The following is a 21,881-nucleotide window of genomic DNA, read 5'->3' as shown; positions in this document are numbered from 1 at the left end:
ATATTGTCCTATTAAATATCTCATTATTTTTTAATTGACAGACAGTGCCAGCTTTGTGAGTCATTGCAGGCTTTTATCTAATGTTTTGGACATATGGACGCATCAGATTGCTGGCAGACACTGACACTGTCAAGGTCTGCTGTAGATATTAGGTGAAGGTTTATTAAATTGTGTTGCATTTGTACAATTATGAATTCAACTGTGGCCTCTAGTTTGAGGACACTAAAATTTAATGTTTAGTGGCAGCACGTTGGAATCAGTTCAAGGTTGACATAGTGGCACAATTTGCATAAATGATGGTAAAGGTCAATTTTGGCTGACTGCTACACAAACAAACTCTAGCAGCAGTGTCCCATACTCATATGAAAACCTTATAATAATAAAATATATTCCAGATCACTAAAGTTTCAAGCTCTCGTGTATTTATAGCCAAAAGACAGATCGAATATCATCAACCTAAAAACAGCTCATGCCTGCTTGAAATTAAATCATCAATTTACACAAGCTTCAGGGCTGCTAATTACATTTGCAATTCAACAACCATTCAGCAATCATGTTCAAGTATGCAGTTATGTAAAGGACGCACATAATGCTGTAATTAATAATGCTTTCTTGACAAATTCATCATTCATATTCTGTGCCTGGTGTCTGCAATGCAGGTATTGACACTAAAGGTGCACTCACACTAGGCAATCCGGACCGTGCCTAAGCACGTTTCACCCCTAAAGTCCAGGTCGTTTGACCAGTGTGACTGCTCTGTACGATACACTTCCTTGGCCCTGGCTCGCTTTGGAGAGGTGTGCTTCGGCAACAGTACAGTTCATGAATAAGCACAAGCACGCGGGAACACAGCGGACAGCCTTCATCCCAGAGTGTTGTGGCTGTATCTGACTAAAATGAGTCAAAATAAGCCACAAAGTCGGTAAAGTACCTCTCATGTTCTCTGTGTTGTTCTCCGATGAGTGGACGCGGACCTGACAGCGTGTTTTTTTTTTTCTCAAGTCCACCTTTTTTGTAAACTAACTAAGCATGCTTCATAATAATGTAAAGTCATGCATTTGTTGTATTATGACGGTATGTAGAAGTGCTCAGGCCCAGTTAGTCCTGGAGCAGTGTGAGTGCAGGCCAGCGGGGAAATGCTTTAGCACGGTACGGGACAACTTTACTGGTGTGAGTGTGCCCTAAAACACCTCAGTGTGTGAGTGTGTGATGGACTCGTTCCAACAGGCTGTAAGGTGCTGTAAACTACTCCATAGACCAGTGATAATTAATAGATCACATACAAGACAACACTTCTTTACTGCCATCAATAACAATCACAGGAGAAGAGGGCAACCAAACAGGTAAGAGAGCATACACTAAAGTTAGGATTATTGTGGAAATATATTAATGGAGTTAAAACAAGTGTTTTCTAGGCCTGGAAAGAGTCTAGTAAAAGTCATGCTTGTCCACAGTATAGATCAGCTCAGACAAAAAAAAAAGTTATTTCTAATTTTTCAGACAAACAAGAACAGGAAAAAAATGCATTTCTCTTTTTTCCAGACTATAAAACTGCAAAAGGCTGTTTGAGTTAACTATGGAAAGCATTTACTCATTCTGAATTTTCCACTTGGAGGGGAGAGGGAGCATGCAGTTGAAGAAAATGGAGCAGTAAACACTTTCCTATCTTGCTCATTTGAATGTGCATGACTTACATAAAAAAGATTGTGTATCAGTTTCTTTCAGTAAAGACATTCCTAAGAAAAAAACAATCCCTTAGAAGGAAACCAGAATGCAGTGTTTGATGTTTCAAATGTCCTTCAGGAGGCTGCCTCTCGGCTTACTTATGCCTCCACACTAAAGTTGAAACCAATCCCTTAAATAACTCATGATATCCAGACCTACTTTGTGACTTCTTTTCATTTACTGTACCATATCATGTACGGGAAAATGCCTGACAAAGCGTCCAGTAGCAGGTCTTCCAATGCGTTTTAAAGAATTCTGTCCTCCACATAGTCAACAAAGACCTCATTATGGCCTCTTGGAGAGGCGTTTTCACTCATAGTTACTTATAGGTAAAGAAAAAAAACTCCAAGATCATTAAGTTTTGTTTTCACAAGTTTAAAATCAACATGTGAAAGATTTTAACAAGCTGCAACTCCCTTTCCCACTATTCCCTGAGGGTCCGACTATTTCCTGAATAAGCCATTCCCTCTTCTAGGGTTCCAATGCAATGGAAACATTGTTCACTGCTCAAGTACACAGTTTAGTTTTAGCTACAACTTATCATAGTGATATACATTTCTGGTTTGCAGTGCACCTCATGGAGGGCTTTGGCTCTTTCCCTTTAGTGTAACATAACTCATGTGGCTTGCACAATACTGTAGCACCACACTGACTTAAATATTCATTTAAAATGGTCAACTTAATGTGGCTGTATTTGGCTTTCCCATTAGCATGTAACAGTTAATCACCCACAAACAAGAGGCTTATATCCTCTCAGTGGAATATTATAATAGACCAATGGGACTTTTAAATGCTCAGACTGAACTCCTGGTGCGGCGTATAATACTAGTTCAGCTCTTCACATCATATCTCCTTGCTTGTGCCTGTGCCAAGAGCAGCTGACATTGACAGGAATGGGTGAATGAGAGCAATGACATAATGTAGTTCGAGGAGATCAGAGGACGCGGGTGGGCGAAGCAGGATGGGATTCTCCAGCATGGCTGCCTCACAGCCCTGAGTGTTAGATTTTTCATATGCCGTACAGACTGCTGATGGAGGATAAAAACTTTATTTATGCAGGTCTGCTGTGCAAGAGTAAGCATACTCTCTTGGCTGGTCATGGTCCTTTCCCTCTATTACCCGGATGGCTTTATTCACCCATTTCCATGCTGAATATATGCATATTTTCTTCTCACATATTATTTCTTGGCCCATGATCTGGGAGAGGTTACACAAACTTTAATTCCTTTCTCTGACTATAATGTAACTTGTTACATTGATGTTGGTTTAAGCCATTCCCACTGTGGCTGCTGCTGAACTGAAAGAACACATCAAATCGCTTATGTGCCTTTATATAGCTTCCAGTATGTGATGAGATCGGCTAATGTGCCACATCTTGAGCTTCTGATGCTTTTAAAATGTACGCTTTTTGTTAAAATAAATGTAGAGAAACTTCTGTAAAAACAAAGAAAACTCTTTTACCAAATTTACCAATTCAACATGTTAACCAAATTGAAAAAAAAGTAAAGACTCCTAAATATCCTCCCAATATAAATGACAAAAAGAAACGATGCGAAGGAAATTCCTTGCAGCTCAACCTTATATCATATTTCGGAAAACGCTTAAATCATTCATACAGAACATTCTGCTATTCTGAATCTGCAATCATGTGGTTTGCAATGTTAACATTTCTCCACGTCACTATAAGTTCTCCTTGTTGTCACATTAAATTGTCGCCGCAGGAAAATTAGTCTGAAAACTGAATCTGAGCACAGATACCTGCAACTTTATCCAAGAACAGAAAACAAGTATTTGTACTTTGTGATTTCCCGATGCAGCTAATTCCTCAAACTCAATCTGTATTTAAAAAACTGTTAGTACAACTCTTTGTCATCATAGACACCAGACCATTCTACCCCTCTTTCTAATGCAGCTATATGCTACCTCTGTGTCTCTCTTCAATATACATCAGTCTTGCTGTGAAAGTTGTACATAATTCTGGTCAATTCATGTTGTCTGGTGTCTTAGAAATAATGCAACTTGACTTTTCATACACAGAAAAATTGGGACAATTTTCTGGTGATATAGATCTGCTGTTTTTGCTGTTACAAGAGCCCAATAATCTTTTTATGAACTGCAACCTTTAAAGATTTGTGAAGTTTGTCACTCTTGTTTTCTGACAACTGTCAAATAAAAAAGTTAAACTCCTGTAAGGTTTGTTTTGCCAATATCGGTGCACATATACATCTAGATCTGGACAGGTAATATTTGACTGGTAAACTTTCTTTCTAAAACTGTGTGCACCTGTTTGAGATTGCAGGATATTCTTTTTTTGACAGGAATTCTAGAAGTTCACTCGTAGGCATTCTCCGAAAATAAATGAAGAAATTGTTGTGCAGTTTGATTGAAAAGTCATCTCTGTGAGCACCAGAGTGATTTGTGCTTCCTCCTCTGTCTGTCTATTGTTGCTCATTTCCTTCTCTATTTGTCATTAAGCAGCACTGGACACATTTACGCAATGTTTCAGTCACTAAGTTGTCAAAGTGGACCACTAGTGAAATTCACTTTTTTCTGTCTCATGCACCTCCACATGTTTAAAGAAAGATGACATGATTGTGACTATCACCTATCCCAGCTGTCAAGATACATCAAAACACAAATGTCTCCAACATTCATCTCTGATCTTCTTTGCATCCTTCCAGCTAAAACACTTTAAACCCACCAGAAGAAAATTGAAAATCAACATGACTTAAAATCCATCCAAACCCCCAAAAATAGCTGCCTGTTAGACTTTGCTAAAACATCGATTTACAACCCGCTGGAACATCTTCCAGTCAGAGCTCACTGATCTCTGATGGAATGGAAATATTGATGCACACGAGTGACTGACTACATAGAGGAAAGACAGTCTCCCTTTTTTTCTTTAGTATAAAAAATGTATAGGATAAGGATCGATCTTTGATATGTAAGTATACTCTGTTTCATTACATCCTGCATGGGTAGTACCCTGGGTGAAGAGATCTCAGCCTAGAGACATTTTCTTTTCTATTTTCAACCCTTGAACGTGACTCTGATCGCTGCTGTCAAGGAGATCTTAACTGAATTATATATGTACCATGAAATCCAGAATACAAGTCACAGCAGTAGATAAGACACATGCAGTCTCATCAATTTCCATTGTGTTCAGCAAAGTCCACAACGTGCAGTTTATGTGCTGCTGTGTTGCTCTTCCTGGTAACAACTGTTTTCACCATGTGGAGTTTGCAATCCTACAAGCTTTTGTAGTTGAGCTCTCAGCCTACAGTGATGTTGATAGTTGGGAGACAGGGACCCATGCTCTCCACCAACCGTTGTCACCCACTTGTGTTTGATTGAGGGGTCAACCCAGGACTCCACAAGGTTTATTAACTTAACAGTATACCACTGTTTTCTTGAGAAGCATTATAATGTTTTGCTCCACAAATGTGCTGCTTGGAATACACAATGAAGGGTGGCGTTTTTCACTGGCGTCAGGCTGACAGCGGGTGATGGTGGTGGCTGCACTTGTGGTCATGATGCCGCATGTCTCAGCATTTTACATTTTGGTTGCACTGGTATAAAGGACGCAGCCAACTTTTTAGATGAAAAATTATGAAGTGAAAGTGCATCATGTACACTAAATTGTATGGTAAGTAATTGAAATGGGAAAAAACGCCACCTCTATAATAGAAATAAACATGCACCCCGTTTAATCTCACATTATGATTTTTTTACCTCAATTGTCTGCTTTCAATATTTTACCAGTTCTTAAAAATAATTTCTGGGGCGCTGGTTGCGCAGTGGTTAGTGCGCGCGGCCCATGTATGGAGGCTATAGCCTTCCAAACAGCCTGTGGCTCCTTTCCCGCATGTCACTCCCCACTCTCTCTCCCTGAAATACATTTTCAAAAAAATAAAAAAATAAATTGATTTTTTAACATATTTGTCTGACTGACTTACAAACATGACAGGTCAGCTGAGACTCATAGAGCTGGCTAGCTACCTTTCGCAACAGATTAATAGGTGTCTCTTATTTGCCACAGGCCATCTGACTAGAACTCAACTCAACTTTGAGGAAAGATTTTTTTCTGTAAAAGCACCACCTTATTTTCAATGTCTTATATAGTTAACTGCTGCAGCACCTGCATAGAACATAATAGGGATCGGTCAGCCGAGTCATTGAGACACTATGAAGCACAGTTTTGTATGCCATTCGACTTTCTTCAGACATAATTATGAATGTGTGGGTTACAAGGGTCCTCCCTGTAGATGATATGGCATCAGTTACTATTCAGAAACAAGAAGGTATAGGAAGGAATGATTCAAGATTTTACAATGCAGCCTTGTTGATCTTAATCCTGCTCCACATTTTGGGTCTATAAAAAAAAACGTTATGTAATTGCCAAATCATAATAATACAATTGTTTTTATTTGCAGTTTAGTAAGTAAGCCTTGTGTTTTCTAAAGAGAAACCATTTTAAAAGGCACAAACTTTTACAACCCAGGGTTGAGTGTGTGAGGTGCTTATCTATCCACTCGCTTCTTAGCACAATGCTGGAGACGATATTGGCAGAACCAGAGACGTTAGCAAGGCAAAGAAAAAAAATGTGGCAGCCTGAACATTTTTGCAGAGGCATAAAACCTCTCACTGAATATAAATGGGAAAACCTGTGAGATAGCTCTGTGGAATAGATCATCTGTCACTGCCAAGTTTGCATAGTCTCAGCAAGTTTCTTGAAAAAAAGAAAAGAAAAGAAGACGCTTTTGTTCATTTGACTGCAAATGCAGACATCGTGCAGTGAAGAAAATAAGGCATGACGCTGCTTGTTCCCGTGAAATTCTACTTTGAGAATATAGAAGCAGCAAGCATGTCAAACCTGGGGGAGGCCAATTTCCCAGATGATCCATTGCTTTTCAATCTGTCTTTGTGGAAAAGGCCCAAATTAAGCCAAACAAGAGAGTAGGAGGGGGGTTCTAGTTAACAACAAGCATATGTAGTGTTTAACTAGAGCTTCTCAGCTGTGATACCTGACACAGAGTCTGTTAGAGGAGAGCCAAAAACTGGAGAAAAGAGAGAGAGAGAGAGAGAGAGAGAGAGATAGGAGGCCTGGCAGTGACGAGCCGCTGGCAACCACCCCGCACAGACTCGCAAGCAAACACAAGAATATCCATCGCACAATCACTGGAAGAATCTCATCTAACTCGCATCTGTGAGAACTACGGGCACCACGAACACACTCTTTAGAACATGCGCCTTGCATGTGCGCACATATGCACACACGCGTCCTAATGAGGAGAGCATTTGTTAACAGTGCCAACATCATAAAAGCTCCCTCACTGTACTTCTGCCTGCATCTCTGTTCTTGCTGTTTCCAAGGCGACTGCAGCACATTGGTATTCTGAGGGGACACTTCATAAGCGATTGTGAGAGAAAGAGAATGAGAAAAAGAGAGCACGATAAAAAAAAAAAAAGGAGACATCATAAAGATGGAGATAAAGTAAATACATATGTGTAGAGAAAGCGGAGAGTGACAGAGGGGGCTAATAATGCAGAGGAACGCAGTGCAGCATGTGCACCGAGAAAGGTTGATGGGTGAGAGTATAAGAATGTACATTCATATTGACACCATTTGTCTTTGTTGTTTCCAAGGCGGATGATATAACGATGCCATATGCGATTAGGGGACGTCCGTGTGCCATTTTGCTCATGTCATAAACACTGCATGTACTGTATGGAAGTAATCACACAACACAGCGTTGATCTCACATGAAAGGCTGTGATGTTTACAGTCGTGACCCATGCAAATGCAAGACAAGAAAAAGCTTCCTTACCCATAAACTCGATGCCCAAGTGATCTGTCGTTCCAGGCAGCAGGGAGAAGAGAGGGAGAGGGAGAGAGAGAGAGAGAGAGAGAGAACCAAGTTATTATTAAGAATAGTGTGCGTTAGCATTGTGTCACAGCGAATAGCCAGATCATAACTGACTTGTTGTTCTTTCATAGAAGCTGCTGTATCTGTAGTTTAGCCGCTGTCACATGGAGTCGGGAGACACATGCTCATAATGATACAAGAAAGACACACACATGGACACACACTTGCGTTGCTGTATTTGTGAGGACCCTGAGTAATGATGAAGACGTATTCCCGGACTCTAAACTGAACCCTGACCTCATTTTAACAGCCTCTCTCTCATTAAAAGAGAAGGAGTTATTCACTCCGCAGGATTTAACAGTAATTTAACAGGATAAACAGTATTTATCTCTTTGGACAAATTATCACTGAGCAACTTTTGAATCTTAAGATGACAGCAGTTTAAGATTGTTTGTTCATGATACCAGGCTTATATCGTTTTTTTTTAAATGTATTCAACAGTTTCATGTCGAAAAGAAATTTAACTTCACATTTCTTATTTGGCAATAAACATAAAACAGCTTCTTTTGGATTAGACATTTTCTTTGTAAAACTTGATGTCTAAATATTTCCTACAATGCATTTCAAGGGCTGACAGCTGGGTCAGAGATGAACATTTGTTAACCTATTTGCCACACTCACTAATCACACTCACACTCACACTCACACTCACACTGAAACTCGAGTTGGTAGCTGAAAAAAGAGACGTGTAAGAGAACACTCATATAACCACTCACAAAGGACATTTTGGTCGTACAAACTTATATTTTCGTCAAACTCTTGTTTTGTAAAGAGTAAAGGAATTATCTGGTTTATATTCTGTGGTGCACTTACAGTACATGATTGTACATTAATGCAAAATGTATTCAAGTTACAATTTGCTTCTGTTTAATGTTGACTTGTTTGATTTGGCACTCTTTGTGTTTACTTTGGTTCTACAATGAGATTTGATTTGTGACTAAGCAATAATGAAGTAGTGAGGTGAATTCCAAACTGATTTTTGAGCCCTAAAAATGACCATCTTGCCTTCCTGAATCAATTTTCTTTAAAATAATGCATTAAATAAATGTAGTTTCATATTTGCTCATTGCTACAGTGACTATTCTGAGCTCTATAAGACTGTTGACATCCATCTCTCTGACTTCAAGGTAATCTAGAGGAAGTGCTGAAGTGCTGTCTGTGGTGTCACCGCTGGCTTTCACCGCACAGACAGTGACTTTATCTTCTGAGTGGCCCTGCCCTACATCTTAGAGTGGGTGAGCTGGTCTCTTCTAATGCCAACAGCTCTGTCCAATCTGCCCCCAATCTTTTCAGGGAATGTTAGCAAGGATGTAAGCGGATCATTTTTCACTTTACCAATGACCCAGAGACCTTTCTCCTCCGCCTTCTTGATTTCGCTCTTCAAAAATACCTATGATGCAGGACAGGAGGGGATGAACAAGATAAATGCTGCTCTCACATGAAAGCTTTTGAAAAGACCTACTTTCAGGTTTTGAAAAATATTTGTCAACTTTCCAGTTTGTATAACAACCTTAAGAGAGAGTGGACAGGGCCTATATATTTGTAAAACTGTTGAAAACCTTGGATCACAAAAGGGTATAAGAAAGATATTTAAGACTTTTTTTTAAATTAGGTCTTTTTTTTAAACAAGGTCTTCCTTTTAATCTGTCAGTCAAAACATGCCCAGAAACCCTTCACTTTTAATGCCCATAGTTTCCCCAAAAAAATGTCATCCTGTTGTCTGCCTGCCAAAATGTAAAGGTCACATTTTATACTCCTTTTCAACTAGTTTAAATAAGTCTCAGAGCTCCCCGTAACATATCTGTGAAGTTTCCTGCTAAAATTCTACTCTGATCCTATATTCTATCATTCCTAAAAAATCCTCTATTTCAGCCCTTCTTAAAACAGGCTGTTGTTGCTTATGCTTTAATGCAAATGAGCTGTGTTTGACCACGCCTCTGTGGAAGGGCTTGGGTGGCTCTTCTTTCTTGCACCATGCCCTATTGTTTAGGGTAAGAAAGCAGACTCAGAGGACAGAACAAACACCTAGATGTGGGAGTGTCAGCCACCTAGGGGAGGGGTTACTCCAAATGGCCTGTTTGAGCACACATTTTCTGAAAAGTGGAGCAGGCAAAAGACGGAGAGGATGGACTTTTGTCGATTTGCGATTTGTAGACAGGCTAGAAACACATATAAGTGTAAGAAGAACATGTGCATTTGATTTATATGTGACCCTTAACCTTGAGGTTTTTTGTTGACTTAGACAAAAATCCTTTATTTGTCTGCCATTATCTGCTCAAGTTCGTATATATTGTTTTCTTAAGTGACCCCACCGACCTCTACAAATCCAACAGAAAATGACAGTGTGATCTATCCTCTGAAATTCTGCACTTCTTGCAGCCCTATGGGTACAACTATAAGTGCTGCCACTACCAGGGTTAGAAACTCAATTTCCCATGGAGCTCAATGAGTAGAGCCTAGCACTAAAGCTGCCAAGGTTAGGGATTTCATTTTCTGTGTAGCTCCGTGGGTACAGCATATATCAGCACCAGCACTGTCAGGATATGAGCTTCAGTTCCCACCGGGGCAACTCATACTCAAGATGTATGCACAGCTGCTACTGTAAACCACTTTAGATGGAAGGGCCCACTACGTGTCATATGCTAAATGTCTTCTGTGGGAACTGATGGCCTTTGAATCATTCGGTTTGCCTGCAGATACCACTGGAGATGTTATATCTGAGTCCAAACATGCTGAAAACTTCCCCAAAACAGGGAAAGCTTATTTCCCCATCACAAAGGTTTGTCAAAGGGAGGCACAACATGAAGGAAGCTATACTCCTTCTGACTCAGGTGTAATGTGTAGAAAGTATATGAATATTTCCTCTAACGTAAAGGTTTGACTTTATGCAACTTGAACGTGTTTTTAGATTCTTTATTTAAGCCGAGGGTCAGAATACTTAGTGTCTTACTCAGTGTTGGTAAGCCTTCTGTATCTGTTGTTTGTGCTCATGCAACATGGCATACATGGAGTCTGAAGCCCAGTAAAATAATGTCCTTGAAATAAGCAATCATCTCTTCATATAAGTCAAACACAATACAAGAACCTATAGATGAAAACACTGAGCAAATCAATGTGGCATTTTACATGAAAGCAGATACTCCCCACTGTGTGTATGTGTGTGTGTGTGTGTGTGTTGCTGTTGGTCTACAGCCTGAGGCAGAGGCAGGTGTGGGTGGCAGGGAGTCTGTAGCATGTCGCCCTACTTCCCTTCCGTGTTGATGCACATGTGGTGACTGGATATTTGTGTGTGTGTGTGTGTGTGTGTGGGGGGGGGGGGTAGGTTCCTGCTGCTGACTTCCATCTCTGGAGTGAGCCTCACAGTGGAAGACAGATTAGCTGACCTCCACTGAGACACACACCCTACTGATTTACAAACTAAGTAAAGTACATTTTTTATTACTTTTTTCGGGAAATCAACTGGTTGCAAAAAAAAATCAACATTTATAGCAGCCTCCATGTGCTTTTTATCCTTCACCTTGGGACTTCTCTATGTCACCTGATTAATCCAGTGCAGCCCAGACAGACAATCAGAATCAGAAAAACTGGTTAAATTAATCTGGCTCTTACCATCAGGAATGACATCAAATGTTCCTGCTTGCAGAACATATTGTTTCTTTTTGAGTGAAATATAAATGTAAGCATTGCCAGTGATGTATATGATGCTCTTCTCTAAGGGCAGCTATGACCAAGCACTTCTGCTTCGTTCAAAATAAATATTTTAAATAAAACAGTATTCCAAATCAGTAGAGGTAAGAATTCATCAGAGGTGGCATCATTTGATTAAAAAAAAATAACAAGACTGCCTCTTCAGGGTCACTTATTTTATTCTAATAAATACAGGCATAAAGCAGTAACATATTCTAACTGCACCTCAGTCATCAACACACTTGATTATGTCACTTTGATTGACAGATTGAGACTGGTATCTATGGGACTATGTTGGACGAGTTCACATGCTATCCATCAATAAGGAAAATGTCATGTTTCAAGGCTGATTGGGTTTCTTTGACATGATTAATTACATGTGATATTTACCAGTGCTTTACCCTTTTTTGTGCCATACACACAAATACCCAGTTGTAATTGGCTAATAGACACCAAAAAAATTCCTGTGAAAATAGAAAAACTGTTTTTAGCATTCAAAATACATTTTAATATTAAAGATAATGCTTAAAATGTCCGAGATTAATATTTGCAATATGCCTTCTTTATGCCACGACCAAAGTATTATAATTTCCAGCCAGAAAACATGTGAATTACTGCCAAAGGTGTAGCCCCGATCACCATCATTCAAAAAGCAAAAAACACAACAGAAATACACTTCATGATCAGTCGGATGTAATATCTATTTCACTACAGATTAATGATGAACAGACAAGAGTCCAAATGTGACAGTCTTTCAATTATTATAAATATACTTTGGCTAATGCCTCACTTGTGACCTCATGGCACACTTGCCTTTTGTTAAAGGAAAAGTTCATGTACTGCATGTCTGTATTAATTAAAATAGCTGACCCATACATTATTGTGATACTCGATTCATGGCAGACAATGTAAGCCCAATAGATTTCATTTTGTTTCATTCATTTGAAACAAAAGTAAAAAGATTGATATTGGAATGTAGCCTTATTTTCTAAAATGATCATCTAAGATATTTTCATATGGGGTTATGTCAATGAATATGACGTTTAGCGTTTATGTTTAATTTCAGCTGCTTTTCTTTTGAAATGTTCTGTTTTGCTTTCTTAACAACCTCAGCATCCAACCATTTCTGCTCCTAAGAAGACTCTTTTCCTCAGCAGATTCCCCAGTGAACCTTTTCCTTAATACTGATAATGTTTGTGTTTATGTGTCTACACGAACACTGAATACACACACACAAACAGGCATAATAATGTTCTTCGTTCTCTTCCCTCAGACAGATAAAAAATGATTTATTCTGCAGATGGGCATGAGGGAGTGATTGCATCATGTTCACATCTCAGCCTGACTGATAGCTTCACTCTCCAAGTGTGCAGAACAGAGACTACGCTACATGCTATTTCCAATTAGTGCCCAGCGCTCTTTAGAGAGCTGGAAATAAATTGATATTTTGACAGATGGAGGCTCTGAAGAAGTGGAGGGAAACTAAATGATGGCATTGCATTGTCCACTTTTTGAGCCATGATTAATTTCAGCATGAACAAGTCACACAATGATGTGATGGGAAAGGAGAGTCTGTGTCTCTCCCTTTGGCTCTCTTCTGCTCTTTGTTACACAATAATTTGTTGTTTACAAGATTCTTTCCAGGTGCAGGTACACATCCAGTGGGATCATAGCTTGTTTTTGTGCAGTGAAGTAAATGAAATACAAAAACACCTCAAGCATTTATAATCATCAGAACGAAAAAATAGTCATATTCTAATATGAATGGAATCTTAATGCCTACCAAACGATTGTTTTTTGGGGTAAGAAAGTGAGAGAACATATTTGAAAAAATAGTCCCCCCAAAAAAAATGAATCTGTTATATCTGCTGACCAAGGGTTTGGTATTCTGCTGATAATATTGCAGCAACACATTCTCTTTCCAAAACTGTCTTGTCTCTAATCAGGTTTTAAAAGTCTCATTACTGATTGCCATTGTTGAATTTGAATCTTGTCTTACAATAACCTGTTTGATCATTATATCACTTGTTGTTTCTCTCTTGAATCCATCTTATTTTGTTTTTGTCTGCAGCAGTTGCTATGGAAACAAGGTATCTTATCCTCTGACCTGGGAGACCTGAGGACCTTTTTTCTAATCTGTCTGCTCTACACCTACACAATAGCATTTGTCCTTAAAACAGGGTTTGGGAGGAGAGCAGGCTACTTAAGACTTATTGAACTACCTGAAACTCACTCTAGGTAAACATGAATCAGATAAGCTCAAGTTATACAATTCCAAATATTTGGCCTCTTTTAGTTGATGGTTCAGTTTTGAGACACATGATTTGTCATCTATGGTTGTTTGGGACTACCAATGAAAACTAGCCCTTTAGCTAGTTATTGATGTTCATTGTACCTTTTCAAAATGCGGCATGTATTTGTTTTCAGCAAACAGATCCTGTTTAGTGCCTGACTTGCACCATATACAGCAGACAGTTTAAGTCAATGATTAAGAAATAAAGACAGTGGAACATAGCAGCTTAAGTTTAAGATATGTTTCTGAGGGAAAGAACTCGCCAGATAGTTAATATCTTAAGTGTGTCCTTAGAGTATATTTATCTGTTCTCTTTCGTCTCAGTTGTGTCTCTCTTCAATTAACTTTCTTGGCATGATTCATTTCACTGGGTGTGCCTCAAGGCTTAATGCTCGGCCTCATGATATTCTTAATACACTATACTTTTATCCTTTATTTTTGCCTTCTTTAGCTTCAAAACCTCACTTTTTACGCAGTATTATGATACACATTTACAGCTCTTATAGGAATTAGCAGCTTTACAGATTCAGTGTTAACCTTAAAATTATAATCAAACTGATGAATAATCTTTTGAGAACAGTCCATTTTAAGGGGAAATGTTTAAAACAGATTTTAAACAAGGCTAGATAAACATTTCTTTTTAACTTGCTTTGCACATGTGCTTTTACCTATTTATGGAACTTTTGGTATGATTTTATGTGAGTCTACTGGATGTGAATGTTTTTATGTTACTTTAGCCTCTAACCAGAGGTAAGTTTCTGTCACTATGTGATAGACAATACAATTTTATGAATCTTCGAATCTTGAGAATTTCACATATTTCCAAGCCTTTGGTCACACAGTCAAATTCAAAAAGCAAGCCAAGAGGGAGTCTGAGAGGTAAGGGTGAATTTGACATTTCTTTCTATTTAATCCTTTCAACCTTAACTACCCACATATTTGCATTATGGCCATTTACTCTCCATGAAAATGTTCAGTCCATTAGACATAAATACACACAAATTAGAATCGCCTGCTCCCGTTTTTTTTTTTGTATTTAGCCTAAGAAAATTCAACCTTCATCTCTGTTTGACGGGTACCATTATTCCACGCTCACTGCTGAGCAGTAAAGCAAAGTGACTCAAAATGAGTCAGAGAGGTCTAACCATTCGAGACTACTTTTAACTGACTCTGCTTTTGTTTGGAGTTGCAGGGTTGAAATCATTTTCACTCTCAAATTAATTGACTGAGCCATTTGGAGCCTGCACAAGGACACATTTTACACAAGTGATGTTTCTAGGAGCCTTTTATTTAAATGAGTCTGAAGTATATTCATAAACTGTTCGTGATAGGTGGGAGGAAATTATGTAAAATGTATAGCATGCGAATAATTTGCAAAGTCAAATATTGGTGATTAAACCAGAGTTCACAAGGATCTCAACTGAAATGTATTTTGACTTGGAGTAATTTTCCAAATCTGCAAACAAGCCACTGTTTCTAATCGGCATTGTTTAGCAGGGAGGAAAATGCAGAAAAAGCATAGTGACAACTTCTGAGTCAGTGTGGGAACGCCTACAGGGAGCTGGCAATCATCTTCAGGGTCACATCTCTGAGCATCTCTTCCTGAGGCTAAACCTACACATCCATCCAGTGACACCTTGAACCCTTTTATATTTTTATCTTTTATGCATCATCAATTTGTGATGTTCAATGTGTTCCTGGAGGTTTGGGGGTTTTGTGTGTTGATGTGATTTATCTTTTTGATACTCACTTTTCCTTAACATGCCTCCTCTACCTCAGCTTGAGCTTGTTTCCTCGACCTGTTCCCTACACAGTCATCTTTAGTGGTACCGTGTAGCCGTTGGGAAACTTTGTATGCCTTTGCTTGTGTGGTTGTGTTGTTTGAGTCAAAATAGAGACGATCTGTTTGATTCTATCACTTGAATATTACCCTTTCAAGGTTATGAAATGTATTGTGCTTAATTGAAGCTCCTGTTCATGCAATAGAATGATCATTCTCTGCACTTTCTTAGATCCATATATTTCTGTATGATTGTTCTTATGTCAGCAAAAGGAAAAATGGAAGTCTATCCTTTACGGTTAAGTCTTTTATCAAACAATATTTAAACTGAAGTCTCAGTCAGGTGTCTCAGGTGGTACAGCATACAATACACGAGGTAGATGAAGATGCTACAGACCTCAAATGAGAGATTAAATGCTATTGCTTTTACTGGTGTCTCAAATCCAAAATTATTATTAACAAAAAAAAAAAAAAACTGTACCTAACCTCTCATTGCACCCTCTTTGTTGCCGGGCAGGTTTTCAGGTTTGTCATAAAACTCCAAAGTGGTGAGGATAAGCCTACCTCTAAGCCGTTTGCTGTCCGTTATCAAAAGCCTTTGTGGGTACATTTTGCTCTCATTTCATCAGCTTCCAGAGTAAAGAAAATGATCTGTCAAAGAGATTAATTTCTCTTTGATATGATATTTTATGCCTATTAGTCACCATGTAAATCACAGCTCCCTAATTACTCTGTAATTCATCATTAACGAACATCAGAAAATTTTACAATTTTACATCACAGAGGACTCAAATTAACCCCTTTCCCCAATAGAACTGTGACGATTGAATTCCCTAGCTAATAATGAGGCTTTAAATAAGCTAACCTTGTAGCATATGCTTCATGATGATCACCATTACCAAACATACCTTAGGATAGCTCATAAACCAATCTGCATCATAAAGCATGCCCATAGATTAAAGTTTAATTTTCCAAAGGTGTCTATAGCACTGATTACACGGCTTTGCAGAAATGTAAAGGAGAAATTGAGCCAGCCAGCCTTCAGATGTAGCAGAGGAAGGTCAGCCAGTGAATCACTGATGCCTCTGGGGCTTTTTTGGAAACCAGGAGGAAGGAAAGAGAGGGAGAGAGAGAGAGAGAGACACAGAGAGGAGGGTGGCTCGCCGACAGGCTTTGCAAGGATGAATGAGTAAGAGAGGAGGAGGTGGGGAAGAGTAAACTGTTCCCAAAAGCAATGAAATGAAGAAGGAGGCAGGATGAGGGGGATGAAGAAGAGAGACAGAAAGAGAGAGGCAGGATATGTCAAAAAGAGAGTTTGGCTAGTTCTGGTAAGCGATAAGGAAAGTTGCAGAAGGGAGTACATGAAAGGCAAGGGGGACAGACTGAGATAAAGAAGAAAGAGAAGGAGAGAATGGATGGAGACATACAGAGGGTAGCCCATGATTCAGCAGGGCAGGGCACATGTCATATACATAGGTCACATACAGTTCACGACTGTCATTCCCTGTCTCTCATTCCGTCCATCCCACCTTTTTCGCTCTATATTTCATTACCCACAGTAATTTCAGAATGCTAGATAAATAACCAATTCCTCCACTCTTGACTTGGACATGATGAGCCAGCCTACATACGGGGCACAGGAAATTTAAAGAGTTGAGATGACTGCTTTTGAATGGAGTTTTCTTGAGTGAAAGTTGGCAAGCCGTTTTAAATATTCCCAGGGCCCTGATCAAACATCCAAAACAAATTTAAGATTTTTTTGTAGGATTTTAAAAGTACGAATGAGAACAAAGCCATTGCACCTGGAATTCTGAGCTAATTCAAAGCATCTCCTCCCTTTTTCAGATTTTCTATGTAATGGTTGCATTAAAATGTACACGTGGCTGAACTCATGTCAGCGTTGTTCCGTTGTCTTGCTCCTTTTATACTGACAGTTGTAACTCATTGTTTCATGGGTCGAGTAATCCTGTAAGAGCACTTTGAGTAAAGGAAAGCAAAGGAAGGTAATCTGAGGATAGCTGGGGTTATTTTTGTCTCACCATCTATAAAAGACCAGTGTTCCCCTTAATGCAAAGTAGTTTAATATGGCCACACACACAACCCGAGCAGTGATCCTTGATCAGTACTCTTGTTCTTGGGAGGTTTAATGACTCCAGGCTACTGGAGTAGAGCCACATTGAGGTGCACCAAAGGCAAAGCAGCATACCTTAATGTACTCAGACACTTAGCTTCAGTCAGGCTGAACAGAGGGGCCCAAAAGATACATGGTGGGATGAATTCAGTCTTATAAAAAGAGAGAAAGCAGGAAAGAAGACAGGGAAAACTGGGGAAGATGGATGACTGGATTTAGGAGGTAAAGGGTTGTGAAGTAGAACAGGTCAGTTGGAGAGAAGTCCACTGGTTTTCCAAGCTTATAATTAATCATGCTTATGGGCGTTCACAATGCAATTAGACTACTTCTCCAAGCGTTGAATTTAATTTATTTAGGAGGCACTTAATATTCCATAAGACTTAAGTTTCACCTATGTAGTTTCTATGTTACATCTAAAGTGATTATGAAAGCTCTAAAATCAAGTATGCATAACTTATCTCAATTATATTAAACACTCTCATACATTTTTCATTTAAAGGCAGGGTTGGTAATTTTCTCCAGATACACTTTTTAAAATTTTGGTTGAACTTGTCTTTAGGTCCTGACATGAATTAATAATGAAATGTACTCTGAAAAATTAAGGAAGAAAATCTGTCATCTGTAGCAGTTGTAAGCATGTAAAAACTATGACCAATGTTTGCCACTTGCACGAGCGCACACTCAAAGCGCTTGTGCATGTGAGGGGCGTGGCTTTTGAGGTAGCACAGAGGGGAGGTGTTGGGTGTAGACGGAGCAATGAGGGAATGCTACTTTCAAACTCATGCTAGTTTTTCGAAAATCTATTAATGTACATCTGAAAATCCGCAGGTTCTCTTCAAAGATTACTTTGAAAATGTAAGCAGTGATGGCCAAAGGTATCTCTGCACATTAAAGGGACACATTCATTTCTGTTTGGTATGATAATTTATGCACAATAGTCCTTTTTTGAAACACCTTATTACGATAATATTGTCACTCTCTTAATGCTTCGATACGCTCCTTTTTCTTGTGGGGCCCCACAGAGGTCCATTTTCGATCCCCTCTTATTCACTGTTTACATGCTTCCTCAGGGGCAATTCCTGCATAGGCATGGCATAAACTTCCATTAATAGTTTCACCCCCCCAGTTTGAGTGCCCTATCTAATAAAGTTTGCAAAGAGGACTGCAACCTAGGGGTCATATTTGATTCAAAGTTATCTTTTGATACCCAGGTGACCAAAATGATGCAGTCCTGCTTTGCTTAACTGAGAGAAGTAAACAAAATCAGGTAGTTTCTTTCTCCTGGCAACTTAGAAAAAGTCTTCTATGGATGTATTTCTTCCAGACTCAACTATTACAGAATCAGCAAGTGCAACACTTTGAGTCCGGCCACTGCCTGAGATCCTCCAGCGGGGCCCTACTAGCCGTTCATAATACTCAACTGGTCACAAAAGGGAGCCGTTGTACAGTACACCATTGTATAGTTGAGCTGCAGGCATCAAAAGGCTGCTTGCCTCGTATAAAATCGCCTTTTTATCAATGAGATGGAGAAACAGACTAAATCTGGAGACTCTGGATGTTTCTCTCTGCAGAGGAAAGATTTGTAAAGAGATGATACTTAACTAAAACTCCCATCACTTGCACTGTCCTCCCATTGATGGACAATGAAACTATCCTCAGATGTCAACCAGTAAAGCTTTAGAAAAGGCGCATTAAAAAGCCATTAGGACAGGGCAATTTAAAGTAATTTTCTCCACTATCTCTTTCTGCCGGCTGCTCCACAGAGGTCTCCTGGCCATTAGAACCTTTTCAACCTGGGTTGAAAGCAAGTTGTCATAATCGTTTAACTCAGTGGGGCTGGTATTACGAGTGCTGTCATTAAATGAGACAGTTACTTCCATTATTAAAGTTGTGTGCTTACATGCCCTAACACACACATCTATCTGAATCAACAGTGAAAACATAGGGAACTATCTTACATAACTTGCCAAGTGGCAAGCTGTGCAGCATCATTGCAGATGTCAGTTTCATTTTCTACAGCTATAGGTGCTATAGCTGCACTTGTTTGTGCAGTCGTGTTCTTGTTGATTGTGGAACAAGATCTGGTCAGATGCAATGTTGGTGCAAAGCTATCTTTAGAGCTGATTCTTCCTGGTATTTTAAGATATTTAGTAAAATCTACAATGCTGTTTAAGTTCAACACACAGCTTTGAAAATTGACTACTTATAAGCAATTACATTGCACCCAGATTATGAACCATTTAATAAGCAATAGTTGCTCTTTTCTTTATTGGAGAGAAAGGAGATCAAGATAAATCCTCAACTAAGGGTAACTTTGATGCAGTTAAATTATTTTACATTTAACCCTTAATTTGTCTCCGTGGAAATAAGGAACAAAATAGAGATGCTAGTGATAGCCTGGCACAGACACATACTCACAACCAAAACTCTGTACTCCCTCATCCAAATGTGTACAATGGGAGGACAGGCAATAGGTCAGTGTTTCATTATACTGAATGATAAATAATTGAGTAACAAAGTTAAAAGGACAAAAAGCTTTGGTCAGCAGATGGACGAGACGGAAAAGTAGAGACAAACATGAAGAATGGACAGAGAGAAAAAAAGAGGAAGCAATGTGCTATACAGTGAGACAAGGCAGCATAATTGCCTCGCCTTGTCTGCCACCCTTGCCCAGTTATTAATGACCTGTGACTGGAGGGTGGGTGCAAGCTGCGGGCATACCAGCCTGCACGGCTCTGAGATAATCGGCATCCCACTGCCATATTCTTCACTAAGCACCAGCTGACAAGACCCATACTTCACTATAAATTGGGCCTTCTAGATCCATTAGGGTTTGTATGTGGGAACGGGCAAAAAAGTCTTGATCAGATGTTCAATGGAAAACAGAATAATGAGTAAGAGGAAAGATTCAATACTGTGTGAAGCAGATGACAAAAGTATTGTTTTTGATATTCAATCCAAACAATTTTGTAAATATTTTTGGACGCCTAGTCACACAGGGGCGCACTCAAGATGAATTGCTGCAATCAATATGAATTTCTATTCTTTTCTCTTTCTCTCTCCCCCCCCCCTCTTTTCTGATTGCTTTCTTTTTCCCTGTCCATTTCAATAGACGGGTGGAAGGTAAATTGGCCTCAGCCATCAGTATCCATTAGACTCCATTGAAATAGTCGATTTTGCATTGCCTTTGAGTTCACCTGCAGTGAGACGAATATCATTTCAGGCAACAGAATAACCTCATGTTTTTTTTTTTTCTAATTAAAAAGAGACTAATCCAGTATGGATTCTGTTGTTGCCTGCAAAGTGAAATATAAAGGAGAGGATCAGCTATATTTACACTGCACGACAGAAAACACAATGTGATTGACTTTGATCAACCTATAGACACAAGGACACAGCCAGTACTTTTCAGAGCTGCGATATCATTTTGAACTCAATTGATTCCGTTCAGTTCCTTCAGTCGGATAATGATAGAAATAAACTCAGGGATCCACATGAGGGGGAGGGGCACACATGTGCACTCAGCAGCGTTCCGTATGTGGGTGGATAATCTGGTCTTCGCTTTCAGCAGCTGCAGCTCACAGGAATAGAAGCTGTGATGATGCTGTTCAGTGATACGGCGGTGATTCTTGGAGGCAGTTAAACAGGCAAGGTGTGCTCTGATGTTTGGTGTCGCAGTGGTGGAGACTGAGCATAGGTCGGCACACGGGTGAGCCAGAACCGGCCCAGCTGGCCAGTGAGAAACACCTGCAGCTCATTAACCTCTGCCAATACGTGTGTTTGAATAGGAGCTGACAGGAGCGCGGTATCGCTATCAAACTGCCAACGCCCTGCTGTGCACCTGGAACCTGGAAATGCTGGGTGTAAACGACTCTGCCACTTTCATTCCCTAAAGGGCAAACCTTAATTAGCCTGAGGACAGGTGAACGCATGCTTCAAAAAAAGGGGGCATACTTATTCCAACAGTTCTCTCATCAACCATGTGCAGCCCCATTCATATGAGCAGAAAGAGAACATTTTTGTCTTCATCGGTTGAAGACTACACCTCAGTGAAAGTAAAATGATAATAACGGTGAAATGTGCTGGGAATTTGATCTAAACTGGCAGCATTTATCTTGACTGTGGACAGAGCAGTTGGTTTATCATGCAGCGAGCAACAGCGTGTGAAACATGGCAAGCTCCTGCTGAGGACAAAGCTTTCTTGAGAATCTAGTGCCTACATTTTCCCTGGATCCGCCCCTTTCAGTATGTTTGATAAATGTGTGCAATTTGCGTTGTTGTCAACATATGTTCAGTATGCTGATGTTTGATTAAGAGCAACACATTAACTGAGGATGA

General features: G+C 39.5%; 1 protein-coding gene across 1 annotated transcript in view; it reads right to left on the bottom strand.

Moving 5' to 3' along the window:
• Positions 1-21,881, bottom strand: part of LOC109987945 (pro-neuregulin-3, membrane-bound isoform) — a 361,472-nt gene that overhangs the window by 33,882 nt on the left and 305,709 nt on the right. Inside the window, exon 4 of the mRNA XM_020639228.2 lies at positions 7,554-7,577. Coding sequence (XP_020494884.2) covers positions 7,554-7,577 — 24 coding nt within the window. The remainder of the gene's footprint in view (positions 1-7,553; positions 7,578-21,881) is intronic.

Source organism: Labrus bergylta, chromosome 10, assembly GCF_963930695.1.
Source record: "Labrus bergylta chromosome 10, fLabBer1.1, whole genome shotgun sequence".
NCBI lineage: Eukaryota > Metazoa > Chordata > Actinopteri > Labriformes > Labridae > Labrus > Labrus bergylta.
Note: the sequence above shows the minus strand (reverse complement) of the source record. Positions and strands in the feature narration are given on the sequence as shown.